At 43.1% G+C, this 17,732-nt stretch overlaps 1 protein-coding gene across 4 annotated transcripts in view; it reads left to right on the top strand.

The window, feature by feature from the left end:
* The first annotated feature begins 98 nt into the window (after positions 1-98).
* Positions 99-17,732, top strand: part of LOC309532253 (heparan-alpha-glucosaminide N-acetyltransferase-like) — a 201,900-nt gene continuing 184,266 nt past the window's right edge. For 2 of the 4 annotated variants that reach the window (XM_082222431.1, XM_082222434.1), the window contains exons 1-4: positions 99-2,236; positions 2,847-2,941; positions 4,529-4,665; positions 10,678-10,796. In XM_082222431.1, the coding sequence (XP_082078557.1) occupies positions 2,167-2,236; positions 2,847-2,941; positions 4,529-4,665; positions 10,678-10,796 (421 nt within the window). In that variant the 5' untranslated portion in view covers positions 99-2,166. Of the gene's footprint in view, positions 2,237-2,613; positions 2,942-4,528; positions 4,666-10,677; positions 10,797-17,732 lie in introns of those variants that run through there. The other 2 variants (XM_082222432.1, XM_082222433.1) reach the window with 2 other exon arrangements.

Genomic DNA, 17,732 nt, shown 5'->3' with positions numbered 1-17,732 from the left:
TGATTATTTGGATGGGATTCATGTTTGCTGTTAGTAAAAAATGTTTTACTAACAATGTTTACAAACATTTACAGCAAATGTTGTTTGCTGTTAGTAAAAAAAATGGATCATGCAGTTGTACATGGTTTTAATACTAATGTTTGAATGAGATAAAAAAAATTGGCAGCCCAAGTTGAATCTGTTCATGAGTTATTTCTTATACATTGAAATATTGTGCATTTCTCTAGGAAAAGTCATGCTTCCTAAGAAACGTGAAAGCAAATCTTTCTGCCAAGTAGCTGAACTTAGATCCAGCAAAATTTGTAGTGCACCTTCTGACTACATTTCATCTGTGGAGAGTAGACTGCTTCTTATTTATGCAATTACTTGATCATTGCCAAAACAGAATAATTGATAACTGATGGGGCATCATTTGACCTGCTTGAATCTTGACAAATCCTACACTGATCTCATTTCTGAGGGTGAAACTATGTGTTGTGTTTTATTTATAAAATTGTTATCCTTTCTTTCTGAGGCTTGTACCTTACTCAAGGCAGCTTACATACATAAAAATCACATTCACAAATACAACTTATCAAATACAAAAAATATGGGTGGGATATATCAAACAGTCATCGACACAGGACTGCCACCAAAAATGCTAGCTCAGTGTCAAGGGTTGTATTTAAAGGTAAAGGTACCCCTGACTTTTAGGTCCGGTCGCGGACGACTCTGGGGTTGCAGTGCTCATCTCGCTCTATAGGCTGAGGGAGCCGGCATTTTGTCCGCAGACAGCCTCCGGGTCATGTTGCCGCTTCTGGCAAACCAGAGCAGCGCATGCAAATGCCGTTTACCTTCCCGCCAGAACGGTACCTATTTATCTACTTGCACTTGACGTGCTTTTGAACTGCTAGGTGGGCAGGAGCAGGGACCGAGCAACAGGAGCTCACCCCATCGCGGGGATTCAAACCACCGACCTTCTGATTGGCAAGCCCTAGGCTATGTGGTTTTGACCACAGCGGCACCCAAGCCCTGTTTGGAAGAGACCCTTTAAAATGAATGAATTTAAGTTAGTCATGGTCATTAATTCAATGAGTCTATTCGTGAGTTACCCACTGCCTTGCAGGACATCATTGGGAGAGAAAAAAGGCTACACAAATCTGAATGGAGTTCCTAAGGTAGTTTGATGATGCCTTGTATACCTCCTTCCGGCAACTGCAGCCAAGTTGTTGCCAAACGTATTGCTCTGCTTTCCTTTGGGCCACATTAGTGAGGCTGAGAGGCAGCCAGGACCTCCATACATGCTGCCCAGGCTTGTGCCCTGGAGAATTCACTTAGGTGCTGCTAACGCAGCAAAAACAATGCAGGAGGCAGTAGTTAGAGCATGGGTAGGCAAACTAAGGCCCGAGGCCCGGAGCCGGCCCAATCATCTTCTAAATCCTGCCCACAGACGGTCTGGGAAGCAGCATGTTTTTACTCGATTAGAATGTGTCCTTTTATTTAAAATTCATCTCTGGGTTATTTGTGGGGCATAGGAATTCGTTCATTCCACACACACCCTTCCAAAAAATAGTCCGGCCTCCCACAAGGTCTGAGGGACAGTGGACCGGCCCCCTGCTGAAAAAGTTTGCTGACCCCTGAGTTACCAGTCTCTGCAGCCACAGGCAGGCACTGTGATTCTCCAGTGGTTTGACTTCACTTCCAGAGGCGAACTCTGTGGTCTCTTGAGACAGACGGATGCTAACAGCAACTATTCAGAATGGACAACCGTTGAACCAGGTTTTCTCCCCACCACATATGTAGTACAGCTACCTTAGTTTCTTGATGTCACACTGATAGTTTCTTGATGTCACTATGATGTTTCCCTATCAATGGCAGCCATTTGAGGGTGAGTTGTGTGTACAGTATGTTACAGAAGTGGCAGAGTTTGTGGTGACCTGTTAGGCATAGTATGTCCTACTTCTCTAACAATATAATAAATAAATAAATATGGGAGCAGACTCCATATGTGTAATTTGCATCTGCTGAGTTACCAGCTGAGACCTAGACTTCAAATTCCTTTGTTGTTTATCTCATATACACATATGAAAGTAATTAAGCAATTAAGGACCTCTGATCCTTGTGACCTCTGATCCTTATGCAATGAAGCACATACAGGTTCGCTGGTAAACAGGTTTGCTTAAGAAAATGACGACAAATGCAAAGACTGTCTTTTTGCTTTTCTTAGGAATGAGCTTTGTGCAAAACAGCAATTCAGGTAAGAGAACATGGAAGCCTAGTGTTTTTCAAATAGGTAGCTTACATTTTTTTTGGGCTGTTTGGTTTTATGGATTGTAATTGGTTCTGTTTACAATGGGCAAACATTACAATCCAAACATTCCTGCCTGTGTTGCAAATATATGTTAAAATGTATTAAAATCATAACAGCATGATTGCTAGATAATTCACCTGCTGTTCAGTTCTGTATGTCAGGGAGTTTTGCATGGAGTCTCTTAGCAAGTTTTTTTTTTTTTTTTAAATGAATCAGTTAAGGCAGGGAATTGGCCCTCATTATTAATGGAGCATTTATTTCAACAATATTTATGACATTCAAGCATAAGCTGGTGAGGGGAGGGCTTACATATAGAGAAAATTGAACCTGCACTTCGGCAGAAATGATGCCAAATTTTGTACACAATACTAAATGTGTGTGCAAATGTCCAAGAGCATAGGAGATGCTACATAATAGTGCATTGTCAAATGCAAAGCTCTTTTTGTATTTTTCTGCTAGTTGACAGCTGCAATACTGTGGCAGAAAGCAATATTTTACTGGTGGTTTCTAGCATGGCATGTGTTGCTCAGAAAACATTTTCCTTGTGTGCAATTAGATAATGAACTGAAGCTTGACCAGGCCCTGCTCTCTGTCAACAATTACCTTCCTGAACGAATTGCTGCTTTCTATGTCTCTGAAGCCTGCTACAAAGTAAGTAAAAAAAGGGCATCGCTGAGAAAATAAGGGCTGTGCTATCTGTAATAATGTGTGGGGAATCAGCTGAGTTTAGGGGGGGGTGAGGGTTTGTGGTATTGCAGAATTTGTTATCTGCTTGATCACAGAGCATCTAGTGTTTCTGTGAAGCACTACAAATAACCACAGGCTTGCAGCCCACAGATCAGGCTAGTTATTTCAAATCAATATGGGATTTCTCAACTCCTCACCAGATAGTATAAGAACATAATAAAGACCTTCCTGGATTCAGTTAATAGCTCATTAGCATACCATTTTTCACTCTTTTGTTAAGCAAAACACATGCAAGGTGATAAGCTAACATTTAGTGATTTAGCCAATGTCTCAGGAGGGTGGGAAAAGTGAGAAAGGGGCAGGACTTGTTCATTCCAAAGCCTCTCCCTTCCTTACAAGAAATAATATTTTTTATTTAAAAAAACAACAGATTCCCAGTAGGCAGTTAGTTGTTCTAGCTCCAGAATTTACCCAGCGCTCCCCAAAAGTCAGCACACTTCTGCTACGCATTAAGGACAAACGGATATATTTTCCTCCCTCCTCTTTCCACTTCTAATGTGGGTTAACTGAACCTGGCAATCTTTTTGTCTGCCTCCTGTACCAGCAATAGCTTGAAGCCATCCATTCAGCAGTTTGAATAGACTACTAGAAACTGGATTTGCATGTGTTGACCTTTACACAGTCTGAATCTGAGATGAGGCCAGTATCAGGCTTATACTAAAGTCATGCAAGATTTATCATGCTGGAAAATCTCATATCATTTTAAAGTTATGCCAATGATCTACAGAGATAAACCATAGCATAAGATCAGATTCACACACGTCTGCTCGCAAATTGCCTTGAAACTTGAATAAACATATATAAAAGGCAATTCATAAATTAATAAAAATGATAGTAGCAGGGCTTATTTTTCAGCTGTGAACTTTCTGGAACTCACTTCTGGCACAGCTCAGGTGGACTCCATTGCCATTATAAGAGAACAAGGGAGTTCCAGCACCCTTTTTTCAATAGAAAAATGGAGGAGAGAGAGGAAATTAGTCTACTGGAAGGAGGAGGATATTAGGGTTAAAAAGGTTAAACAGCCACAAAAATCTCCCTGTTTTAGGCAGGAAGACCTTAGGAGAGAGGAAGGAGACCACATTTTTCTTTTTCTCACCCAGAACTGGTTGCAATTAAGTTATGCAGTTTAGGCCTGGCTGACATCCCTGAAATAAAGCCCTTCCGTTTATATTCTCTCTCTCTCTCTGTCTCTCTCTCTCTCTCTCTCTCTCTCTGTTTCAGGAATGTTGGGAAAGACAAATGTGTCTATCTTATTGTGCCAAGCTAGCTGGAGCCCTGAACACCTATTAGGCCTGTGGATACATTGCAACAGTTGGCCTCCTTGTTTTGATAATAAAATAGAGTTCCTCAGATCCACTCTATTCTAGATAGTTTGCTGGCATTCAGATTAATATCCCATCAGCACAGCCTGCTTCCCCTCAGCTAGATTACTATCCCCATCGGGGTCTTAAATCATAAAAGACGTGTCTGTTTATTCCCTTGTTTCTTTAGTGTCTGCCTCAGCCTCTCCTCACGGTTTCACCGGCTTCCATGGGAGCTCCTTCAAACACAAGCGTGGCGGTTAGTTCCCGCTTTGCTCTCACAGTCACAATGTTTGCAGAAACAGATGCAGTTGCCCCTGTTTGCAGGTAAATCGTGCACAGATGCATTTCAGGGGAGCGGTCCTGAGAGAAAATGGTGGGAACTAAAGGCCGCTTCACACACTCAGGGGAATCATGAGGCGAAACCTTTCCTGTACTGTATAATTTCAGTGTTACTCAAAATGATACTTCATGGCAAAAAACCTTACACCCAGAATGATATAATATCAGGGAGAAGTTGTTTATGGGCTTCTGTGAGTCTCCCTGAGAGGATTACTGTACTTTTCCTTGTATATGACTAGGTTTTTTAAAAAAAATTTTTAAAATTATGTGAAAAACTGGGGGTTGTCTTATTCATGGATAGTGAATGGTGTCCCTTAAATTGGAGTCCCTAAAAATAGGGGGCATCTTATACATGGAAAAATATAGCATATTCTCTGCTGCTGAGTATACAGAGAAGGGTGTTTTATTTGTTCCTAAGGCAGGCCAGAGGTCTGAGACAGTTTTTGAAATTTGCTTATCCAAAGTCTGGAAATCAAATTCTACTGGGGGTACAACTTGGAAACAGATTGGGTGTTTAGTTGTCATATCTACAATCCAGAGGTGATTGGACACTCCCTTCAGATTCTTGTAGTTTGTCTGAGTTGCAGGCCTCTTTTTTTGTCTGTGACTTAGAGATAAGCAGTTGGTTGCATGAACTGGGCCTTTTTGCATTGCAAAAGTCTCTCACATACCCCCAATCCCCTTTGGCCTATTGTTCCCCATTCTAGGATAATGTGGCATCCAGCCAGATGAGGTGATAAAAGGCTCACCTATTTGTCTTTATGGCAACAGGAGGTGAACAGTACTTAACTGGCCAGAATAAAAAAATTCCTCCCAGTAGCACCTTAAAGACCAACCAAGTTAGTTCTTGGTATGAGCTTTCGTGTGCATGCACAGAAGTGTGCATGCACACGAAAGCTCATACCAAGAACTAACTTAGTTGGTCTTTAAGGTGCTACTGGGAGGAATTTTTTAATTTTGACTATGGCAGACCAACACGGCTACCTATCTTTAACTGGCCAGATAAGGCTACAGTCATACCTCGGGATAAATATGCTTCAGGTTGAACGCATTCGGGTTGCGCTCTGCGGCGACCCGGAAGTAATGGAGCGCGTTACTTCTGGGTTTCACTGCTCGTGAAGCATAGACGGTCAAAATGACATCACGTGCATACACAGAAGCGGCAAAACGTGACCCGCGCATGCACAGATGCGCTGCCGCGTCTTACGCTCTGTTCCGGATACGAATGGGGCTCCGGAATGGATCCCGTTCGCATCCCGAGGTACCACCGTATTACCCTACAAATAAACTGGTTGATTGATTCAGGGGGCATCTTCTGCTAGATTCTAAATTCAACTGGATGCAGAATCACAGGCCTGGAAGGAACTCATTCAGACGGACCCCCCCCCAAAAAAAAACAACCCCAAAATCTTTAACAGTACTTTACCTTTATTTTCCGCTTCACACACAGGGGAATCATGAGGCAAAAACTTTCCTGTACTGTATAATTTCATTGTTACTCAAAATGATACTTCATGGCAAAAACCTTACACCCAGAATGATATAGCATATTGGGGAGAAGTTGTTTATGGGCTTCTGTGAGTCTTCCTGAGAGGATTACTGTACTTTCCCCTGTATATGACTAGGGTTTTTTTTACTTAAAAATTATGTGAAAAACTAGGAGTTGTCTTATACATGGCTAGTGAATGGTGGGGATTTCTTAAATTGGAGTCCCTAAAAATAGGGGGCATCTTATACACAGAAAAATACAGTATACTCTCTGCTGCTGAGTATACAGAGAAGGGTGTTTTATTTGTTCCTAAGGCAGGCCAGAGGTCTGGGAGAACTTTTGAAATTTGCTTATCCAAAGTCTGGAAATCAAATTCTACTGGGAGTACAACTTGGAAACAGATTGGGTGTTTAGTGGCCATATCTACAAACCAGAGGTGATTGGACACTCCCTTCAGATTCTTGTAGTTTCTCTTAGTTTTTTTGTCTGTGACTTAGAGATAAGCAGTTGGTTGCATGAACTTGGCCTTTTTGCATTGCAAAAGTCTCTCACATCCTCCCAATCCTCCTTGGCCTATTGTTCTCCATTCTAGGATAATGCGGCATCCAGCCAGATGAGGTGAGAAAAGGCTCACCCATTTGTCTTTATGGCAGCAGGAGGTCAACAGTACTTAACTGGCCAGATAAGGCTTTAACCCTACAAATAAACTGGCTGATTGGTTTAGATGGCATCATCTGCTAGATGCTAAATTCCACTGGATGCAGAATCACAGGCCTGGAAGGAACTCATCCAGACAGACCCCCAACAAAAAGAAATCTTTAACAGTACATTACCTTTATTTTCCTACTTGCAACCTCTAACCTCTAACACTTATACAACTAACACCACTCCTGACATGCTAGTGTTTTACCGTATTTTTCGCACCATAGGACGCACTTTTTCCCTCCTAAAAAGCAAGGGAAAATGTGTGTGCGTCCTATGGAGCGAATGCAGGGGGGGACGCAGACGGGAAAAGCCCCCAAGAGCCGCACACAAGCTCCGTGCGCTCTTGCGGGCTTTTCCACAGGAGGGAGAAGGGACTGACTGGCCGCATCAGTCCCTTCTCCCCCCTCCCAGGAAAGCCAGGAGAAGCCGTGCAGCCCTTTTAAAGTGTGCGCGGCTTCTGCCGGTTTTGCGGGAGGTGGGGGAATTCCCCCACTTCCCAGAAAAGCCAGGAAAGCCCTGCGCAGCGTCTCCCGGCAAGGAGACACTGCGCGGGGCTAAAGGGGAAGGCAAAACAGCGAGCGGGATCCATCCCGCTCGCTGCCTTGCCTTCTCCCATAGCTGCGCGCAGCCCCTCCGCAAGGAGACGCTGCGCGGGGCTAAAGGGGAAGGCAAAACAGCGAGCAGGATCCATCCCGCTCGCTGCCTTGCCTTCTCCCATAGCCCCGTGCAGCCTCTCCTTGCAGAGACGCTGCGCGGGGCTAAAGGGGAAGGCAGAACAGCGAGCGGGATCCATCCCGCTCGCTGCCTTGCCTTCTCCCATAGCCCCGTGCAGCCTCTCCTTGCGGAGACGCTGTGCGGGGCTAAAGGGGAAGGCAGAACAGCGAGCGGGATCCATCCCGCTCGCTGCCTTGCCTTCTCCCATAGCCCCGTGCAGCCTCTCCGCAAGGAGACGCTGCGCGGGGCTAAAGGGGAAGGCAGAACAGCGAGCAGGATCCATCCCGCTCGCTGCCTTGCCTTCTCCCATAGCCCCGTGCAGCCTCTCCGCAAGGAGACGCTGCGCGGGGCTAAAGGGGAAGGCAAAACAGCGAGCGGGATCCATCCCGCTCGCTGCCTTGCCTTCTCCCATAGCCCCGTGCAGCCTCTCCTTGCGGAGACGCTGCGCGGGGCTAAAGGGGAAGGCAGAACAGCGAGCGGGATCCATCCCGCTCGCTGCCTTGCCTTCTCCCATAGCCCCGTGCAGCCTCTCCTTGCGGAGACGCTGCGCGGGGCTAAAGGGGAAGGCAAAACAGCGAGCGGGATCCATCCCGCTCGCTGCCTTGCCTTCTTCCATAGCTGCGCGCAGCCCCTCCGCAAGGAGAGGCTGCACGGGGCTATGGCTTCTTTAGCCCTGCGCAGCGTCTCCCGGCAAGGAGAGGCTGCATGGGGCTAAAGGGGAAGCCAAAACTTGGCTTGCTCCATAGCTGCGCGCAACCCCTCCGGCAGGGAGAGGTTGTGCGCACCCTGTACGCTGCTCTTTGGGGCTGGGGGGGGGGAAAGATTTTTTTCTGGATTTCCCCCCCTAAAAACTGGGTGCGCCCTATGGTCCGGTGCGCCCTATGGTGCGAAAAATATGGTAATTAATATATCAGAGAGAGAGAGAGAGAGAGAGAGAGAGAGAGAGAGAGATCAGAAATCTGCTTATACACAATATAGACAAACAGAAATACAAAGGCTAAAACATTTGCAAGACTCAGTGCCAAAGTTCCAAAACAAGTGTGTTGATGTCTTGGAGTTTACTCTCTGTTCAAGAGAGTGAATTTGGGCTTCATGGTTCAAAACCTTGCTCAAGAAGGTAATTTTGAAATGGTCTGTAGAAGCATTAGCTTATTCTTTCCAGGGATCACGTGAATTTAAGAGCAACATATCATCTCCAAAATCAATGGTAAAATCCTTTCCTCAGCCCAGGGAACAATTTTAAAGCAAAAGTCCTGTCAGAACTGATCGCATTACCATATACTGTATTTTTCCGTGTATAAGACTATATTCCCCCCCCCAATATTTTTTTTTAAAAGTTGAAAATTGAGGGTTGTCTTATACACGGAATGTTGCAATTAATTATTTCTTAATTTGGGGCTCAAAAAATACATTTGAGGCCGTCTTATACATGGGGGTGTCTTAAACATGGAAAAATACGGTATATCTTTTCATAGTAATCAGTCGTGCCAAATTTAGATTGAGAAATGAAAGACAACTAGGGTAGAGTGTCTGCAGTATAATACTTTTGCAGTAACAAATAATAAATTGGTTAGCCTTTTAAAAGTGCTACAAAACTAACATAGCTATCTCTCTGGAAGATTTTGCAGCATCAAGGACTTGGTACTCCTTAGAGCTAAGCAAAAGCTGTGAATAGGGATTGACAGGATTTAGTTGCAGCCTCCTTTCCCAACTCCTCCTTTCACTGGGCCTACTGTGAATGGAACCAACTTTGGCTACAATCTGAAGAATAAATTCTGGGGCTAAAGCCATAGGATTTGGGATTCAGTCTGGTTGCCCCTTTCTGCTTGAATATGGCAGAGTCCCAATAACTATCATGGTCTTCTATAATCAGTACTATAGTCAGCAGTATCAGGGGGTCAGTCCAGTGTCAAAGGATGGAATGAAAAATGGAAGCTGACCCTAGTGTGAAAAATGAAGATTGATACTGGTATCGTGACCTCTGGCATTGCATAATAGGACTTTTATCCCTCCACCTTCTTCCTCCCCCCCCTTGCTTGAATGAACTGGGATGATTTACTGATGCTGTCTTAAAATGGGACAGTAGTACCGAGGGAGAAGCTGAATCTCCCTCACCCTCATCTGAAAACCACTGCCCTCCCCGTACCCTTTGGCTGTTCTTTGGTTGAACTTCAGTGCTGTGAGTGTAGCGGCTGGCAGATGGTTCCTAATTTAAAATGTGCTGCCTGACATCAGCTCCAAATTTGCGTCGCCGTCAGATTTTTTATGTTCCCTCAAGTTTGTCCTTTCATGTACTTGACTTCCCCCTTGATAAGCAAGAAAATGCATTTCCTGTCCTTTCTGCTATTCTCATATTTTAGTGAATTATATTAATTTTGATCCATTTGTCTTTGGCTTTCTTCTCTCTTTGCTGCACACCATTCTATTTTCACTAATCTGTAAGGTAGATTTGAATTTTCTCTCTCTTTATACATGCATTTAATTTTTTTTTTAAGCCAACAGAAATGTACTTGGGGTACATCTGATGGAGCTCTTTGATGCTTGAAGTTAAGCCTGCAAAAATAGTTTAAGATAAGAAAATATACATTTGTGTGTCCTGTTTCCACAGTATTGTGTTTCTGGTTTTTCAGGAGAAATATGTAAGAAGTAAAAGAGCCAGCAGATGTATCACTGAAATGTCATTGGTTTCAAAATATTTTAAATTGTATATATGTATATGTTTTAAGGCTACAATTTGTCCCTTTGGGAATACAGTTTCAATAAGGTGTGTTACAGTGGGCCCTCATCAAATTGTATTTCCCAGATATTATCTGGGATATCAACTGTTGAGGCCTACACCTCACAAAGGTTATTGTAAAGCTGGAAAAGGTGCAGAAGGGGGCAACCAAAAAAAAGGTGCTGGAGCAACTCTCCTTTATGGAAGTGCTTCAAGATTTGGGCCTTTTTAGTTTAGGAAAAAGGCTATCCATCCATGGCCTCTAGCCATCATGGCTATGTTCAACCTCCACCATTAAAGGCAGTGTATGCCTCTGAATAACAGTTGCTCCCCATTTATTCTTTCTGATTTGTTCTTATGCATTTTCGTTCAGTTGGAGAGCTTTATATGGAGAACAAGGCCGGTACTTGCTAACTGTCAAGCCCATCAAGAATACAACTGAAGTCTCTTGTACGTTAAGTGTGGAGAAAGACCCTGAGAATGGTTACATCCGTAAGTATCCAAAACATTGTTAAATCCCTTTACATAGGGAAGGGACTGATGTGTTACAAATATGTTTACCGATAAGAGTTTAAATTGAAGTGTATTTCAGTGAAAAGTTCATCTGGGCCTATTGAGCTTCCAAGAGCTTGTTTCAAGTTGTTTTATTCATGTCCTGTAATAAATTCATGTCCTGTGTTTCATTATGAGTCTAAGGCAGCTAACAATTTCAAATGAATTATCAAAGGCAGTTATTTTTGGTTAGATTTCTGTTCCATTATCTTGGCATGCTGACTTTGGGTTGCATTAGAATTTATAGAGTGTTTTGTTGGTGCTTAATGGCAGATTGTGAGCCAAACCCTCTGCATTGCAGGTTGATCAGCTGTAGCTGAGATCACTTTTAGGGACATCAAACACAACAACCTAACAGTACAGGGCATGAGTCCACACCTCTCTTGTGCTTTGCTGATTGTCAGCCAAGCATGGCTCAGAGCAGGTGAGGCACCATTGCCTTTGCTACAGTTGGCCCTTGTTAGCATCTCCTGGGTTCTGTCCGTCAAACTAGATTTACTGAAGAGGAACATAATGTCAGTGCTGGATGTTGCCCTGACTTTGCCACCCCTTGCTCGTTCTTCATCTGGCACTCTCTCTCCTCATCGGAGAGTTCTTGTAATGCAAGGCAAGATACACTAAAGTACCACAAGGCAATCCGTTTCCAGAATTTTGTCACTGACAGATGCAGTTGTCATTTTCCCGCTGCAGGACAATCTTTCTTTCCAAACCCATAATTTTGGAAGTGATTGCAGAAAGTTACCAATGTTCCTATCATTCACAGGATTAGAAACGTAAGAACTAAAACCAGGTGATTCCACCCCCATTGAGGAAGTAAGATAATGTATCTTTCCTAAGAGATTTGGGAGTAACAAACCAGCCTTGAGAAGGCTTCAGTGTGTGTCCAGGTAGTGACTCATCACTGGTTGAAAAACCTCTCTAAATTCTGTTAAGCCAAAATATGGTGATTTGTGATTGGAAGCAGCATACAGGAAAATTTGCAAAACCATTTAAACATACTAATGCAAAGTTCAGCGTAGTTGATTTGATTGCATAAAAAGAAAACTTAAGTCCTTAATTTAAGGGCAAGGTTATACCTGCAGAAATGTTTCATGGTGCCATTCTGATGGGCTAAAGTCAAGAGTTATTGGTGGCGAAATAACCACAGGGGTGGTGGATTGAATGTATCCTTGTTGACAGCAGGAGCAACTAATAATGATGCTGTTTCTTAAAATATGTAATCCCTTATGCTTTTAATTAGGGTCACAACATAGACTGCAATCCTAACCCCACTTACCTGAAAATAAGTCCCAGTGAAGTCAGTAGAATTTCCTCCTTTTAAAATATATTTTACTGATTTTCAAAAAACATGGAAAAGTACAAGCAGGAAAAATAAAAGGAACATGCAGAGAATAATACAGATCTGCAATTCAAGGGATATCTTAGTGGGCAGCGGGACAGATAAACCATGGCAGATTAAACTGGCTTTAAACTTTAGGTATGCAATGGAAATATGCAGTGGTTGTGTTAATGTATGATACTAAATTGCCAATTTGCACCTGTGAAAACTGAGAACAGGAACTAATTAAAGGCAAATTGAGGGGCAATTTATCCATATTGTTATGGCCATTTTAAATAGAAGGAGGCGGCTTCTAATTAAAGGCCCAATACCCATGGGCTGGGTGGCAATAGTGATTTAAGAGAGGGGAAATCGCTACACTTGAGGTCTGAAAAAAGGAGTATGGAATAGGGTTAGGGTCAGTGCTTTTTTCCTACAGAAATACCGGTAGGTTCGTACTCACTGTGAAGTTGTTACAGTAAGTGCCACACTTTTTAACAACAACAAAAAAGAGGTGCCGGTAGTATGTACGTTGAGTACCCCCTTGACAAAAGCACTGGTTACAATTGCTTAGCAGTGAAAATGTCTGAATTTACTGTAAATGTGTCCTGCTTTTTTTTTTGCTTTTCTCTTCATTTTCCTGAACTGTCAGTCAGCATTATTTGCCCACTGAGCATGTTAAATTCTCATTCTTCTGCTGTTGTTGTTTTGTTCTTCCCTTAGGATTTCCCCTCCCCATTTGTTTTGTGCTACTCTGATTATCCCAAGCCTAGTATTGTTTTGCTATATAAAGTCCAGTACCCTTTGAGATGCGGGTGGTGCTGTGGGTTAAACCACAGAGCCTAGGACTTGCCGATCAGAAGGTTGGTGGTTCATATCCCCATGACGGGTTGAGCTCCCGTTGCTCGGTCCCTGCTCCTGCCAACCTTCCAGTTCAAAAGCACGTCAAAGTGCAAGTAGATAAATAGGTACTGCTCCAGTGGGAAGGTAAACGGCATTTCTGTGCACTGCTCTGGCTTGTCAGAAGCGGCTTAGTCATGCTGGCCACATGACCCGGAAGCTGTACGCCAGCTCCCTTGGCCAGTAAAGTGAGATGAGCGTCACAACCCCAGAGTCAGCCACGACTGGACCTAATGGTCAGGGGTCCTTTTACCTTTACCCTTTTACCCTTCGAGAATTTAGTTCGCTGTTAAATGAATTTTATATTTTTTTATATCATGTGTCAGGAACCTTTGGCCCTCCAGATGTTGCCATCAGCCCCAGCAATCATGAGAGTTGTTGTTTAGCAACATCTGGAGGGCCAAAGGTTCCCCACACATGATTTATATTATTTAGATCAGTGTTTCCCAAACTTAGGTCTCTAGCTGTTTTTGGAGTGACTACAACTCTCAGCATCCCTAGCTAGCTGGACCAGTGGTCAGGGATGATGGGAATTGTAGTCCAAAAATAGCTGGAGACCCACGTTTTGGAAACCCTGATTTAGACAGTCACAAGGACATCCCCCACTTATTTTAATTTAGTAAGTAAATATAGGGTTTTGTGCCTATTCATCAATTAACTCCCCTGGACATATTACAAAAAATTAAACAGCAGTGTGTTGTTTTAAACATTTGGGTACTGATAAAGTGACTTCCTGAAAAATGTATGGGTACAATAACTTCCTTTCTTTCTTTATAAAGAACATTCCCATTGATAGCTATTTAAGAAATGAACTTCCAAATTAGCCCTCAAATTCTTTCAAGTTTACTTCTTGCTACCTATGCCGCCCAGTAGAGGGAGCCACACACCTCCAAAAAACAACATGCAGCTCTGGGAAAAGTATCTGTCCTCAGCTGTTGTCCTTTGGGTGCCCCACGCTGCTAAAAGCAGAACTGGGGGAGTTAAAATGACATTCTTCCTAGCATGCTTTTACAATTTGGGTGAAGAATAGGAGAGAGAATGAATTATGGAGTAAAAAAGTATTAATTTATATACTGTAATGCTTCAGAATGTTTAAAAGCAGGCGTTTCAGGCTTGTCAGATTTGCTAGAACCTAAAGATCTACCAACTTCAGGTGCAAAAGACCTACAGGTAGAATTACAGTGGTGCCCCGCAAGACGAATGCCTCGCAAGACGGAAAACCCGCTAGACGAAAGGGTTTTCCGTTTTTGAGCTGCTTTGCAAGACGATTTTCCCTATGGGCTTGCTTTGCAAGATGAAAACGTCTTGCGAGTGTTCCGATTTTTTTCCGCTCCCCCCCTTTTTCTAAGCCGCTAAGCCACTAATAGCCATTTATCCGCTAATCCGCTAAGCCTTTAATAGCCGCTAAACCGCTAATAGCGCTAATCCGCTAAGACGCTAATAGGGTTGCTTCGCAAGACGAAAAAACCGCTAGACGAAGAGACTCGCGGAACGGATTAATTTTGTCTTGCGAGGCACCACTGTAATGAAGTATCCTTGAGCATATTCTGAGTCTAGGATTCCACCCCCCCTGCCTGGACCAGTACTGAACATACCGTATTTCCCCCTGTATAAGACGCCCCTGTGTATAAGAGCCCCCTATTTTGGGGGGACTCAAAAAAATGGGGCAACATGTCCCAGAGCTTTTTTGTGGGGAGGATTTCCAAAAGTTGTTGAGCTTGTGTGTGTGTTTTTTTTGGGGGGGGAATTGTCTAAGGCTGTTTGGTGAGCTTTTTTGGGGGGAGGGGGATGCAGAAATTCACTAACCATAATGACAGACGCTGACAATCGCTCACGTCACAGAAGCCAACAAGCGCCTGTCCTCTCACCAACAGTAGTCAGCATTCGCACAGCTACAACCAATCACCAGTCCCCTCCTAGGCACTATCCGCCCCCCCCCCCCCGCTTTTTAACATTATTTTGTAGTAAAAAAAACCTTGTCTTATACATGGAAAAGTATGGTCGTTTATTAGTCCTTTCACATGTAACTCCATTGCTGGTTGGCTTTCTTGATTTTAACAGCCTTGTTTAAGTCAAAAGAAAGCTGTTTTGTATTGTTTCAACAACTGGGCTTCAGAAGCCCTTGCTGATTTCCTGCAGATCACCAGAGATCTTTCAGTGGATTCCAATAAACCAGGTGATTCTGTGAAATAGTCATTAGTTGCTGGTCTCATAAAATAGGTATCTTACAAAGGAGGAAAGCTGGTTTATACTGTATTTGATATCAAATTTTTGCATTGTGATTGGTTCAAGGCAACGGCAGATGTATTGTCTCCTTTGTGGAGATGTAAACTTATCACAGAGACATGAAAAACATTTCCATTCTGGCAGCTGTAACAGGCAAGAGGTCTCGGGCCATTTTCTTTGTGAACAAGATTATGTGTCATAAAGCTGTCAGGAGCCGGTTCTAATTTGACAGTTTGTTGGCTCTGGAGACGGCAAGACGATGCACATTGGAGATGGGGATATCTTACAGATGCCACAATATCTTTGCGGATGGCACTGATAAAAGGCGGGTGAATTTTATGGGCAAGTGAAATTGTCCCTGCAAAGAAATAAAGCCGTTTTCTGTGCTTTGACAGTAGTATGTCACCCGACACACTGTGGGGCAACAAAGCTGCTTCAGGGTTTAGAGCAGTCTTAATTTCATGTTGGAATCAAGCTACAGATTGTCGGTTCATCTATTCTTTCTGAAAATTAGGGTTGTAAATTTAATCAGTACAGTAGATCATAACATGCAGTCCAGCATTTCAGATGAAAACATGGTTTCTCTCTTGTGTAACACCCATGTTCTCTCTCCAAGAAATGTGGCTTGAACCCTCTTCTTCGCCTGTTCTGCAATGGTCTATCCTGCGCTGGTTTCTGAGAGCCAAACTAGCCATGACAAGGGAGATTTGTCACTCAGAAGCAGCTACAACTCCAGTTTCTAGTTTGGATTGAGGTTACAGCATTGGTTGAAGGATTCTAATTCCTCCCCCATCCCCTGCCCAATATTTTCCTAACTGTAAATCTCCTTCTCTCCGAACTGGTACTAGCTACTGGGGCAAAAGATGCGAGGAGAGGACAGAGAAAGGATTCCATATTGTAGCAGTCTTTTTACCTCCGAAAATGGTGGAAGTGAAAGATTTAACAGTGCCACAGCCTCAATCCAAATCTCTCTCTCTCTCTCTCTCTCTCTCTCTCTCTGTAGATACTTCTGGTTGAAGAAGTCATAAGATCTGCCCAAGATCTCTTCTGTTGTGTGTTGTTCAGCCCTATGGGCTCAATATACTGTCCATAGCGCCAAGGAAATTTTAATTTCACAATTTGATGCAATTTGATTTATTTCTGACTCTATCCCATGGGCTCAAAGTAGGTTATAGCAGTTTTCTTTCCTAAATGTAAATTGTTCTGTGCAAAAGGGCCTCACAATCTAAGTAAATCAAGTTGCTGGGGGATAAAAGAGGCCAATTTTTAAAAAAGAACATTGTAAGCTTAAAATCACATGCTGTAATTTGGCAGCATTTCATATACTGATATGCAGTTATGAGAAAATAGAATAGAAAAAGCAAATAGTACATATTTCTTGTTAATGTGCATGTCTATTGTCAAGATGCATAACCCCTTCAGATTTTAAATTACAGACTCTGGGACTGAAATATGAAGAATGTCAAGTGTAAAAACTCTCACTAGTGTTTTTAGTTTTAATTAAAAAAAACAGCTTCTGTCCTAAAGGCAATAGAAAGACAAAATTTTGTGTGGAGTACATTACTATGGATAGGTACTTAAAAATCATGGATAATCACTGTTGAACCAGGAATATATTGTATTAGTCAACTAAAGCTTTAGTTGACTGACTGGCGAGTGCACATTTTAATCAGCAGGGTTAAAAGTTAGCAGCATGTTCGTTTTGAAGTTATTTTGGTTCTGGTCTGTTACTGTAATAGGGAGTGATAAAAGTATTAAAGATGGTAGTCTAATAGTGAGTGGCAGCTTTTGTTTATTACATTGTGTTGGGCATTTTGCCAATGCAAGAACCAATTTAATGAATCCATGTATTGGTTAAAATCCATTAAATCGGTGATCAATGACATATTTGACATTCAATATAAGATTTATTTAGATGATTATTCATAGTATCATGCTTCACTCTGTTCTGGTTGAGTTGCCTCCTTCCTAGTCAGAGCAGCCTTTTCCTGCAGAGGGCAGGCTGACCATATGAGTCTCCAGGCAGTTGCTAACCTAGAAAAGGCAACATGTACATGCGAACTCTCTTAATTTGGCTCAGAACCGCTTGGGTTAGGCTTCAGGTTCCATGTAAAATAGAGATGGGGAGCCTGTGGCCCTCCAGAGGTGGAAGGACTACACCTCAGACTACACCTGACCATTAGCTGGGCTTGCTGGGCTGATGGGAGATGGAATTCAAAAACATCTGGAGGGCCATTGGTTCCCCACCCCTGATGTGTACAGTATAAACAGAGAACAGCTGAGAAGTGGGCCCTTGGCTGGTCTTGCCCAGCCTGCCACCCTCTGGAACTGGTCCTGATGTTAGGAGCCAACATGTCCAGGTTTTAACTGAAGGTGGAGCTGCTTGCCTGCTTGTGGGTGTAAACAGTTCTCCCAATATTAAAACCACATAA

Source organism: Podarcis vaucheri, assembly GCF_965113315.1.
Source record: "Podarcis vaucheri genome assembly, chromosome: 5".
Taxonomy (NCBI): Eukaryota; Metazoa; Chordata; class Lepidosauria; order Squamata; family Lacertidae; genus Podarcis; species Podarcis vaucheri.
This window is presented reverse-complemented; position numbering and strand designations above follow the sequence as displayed.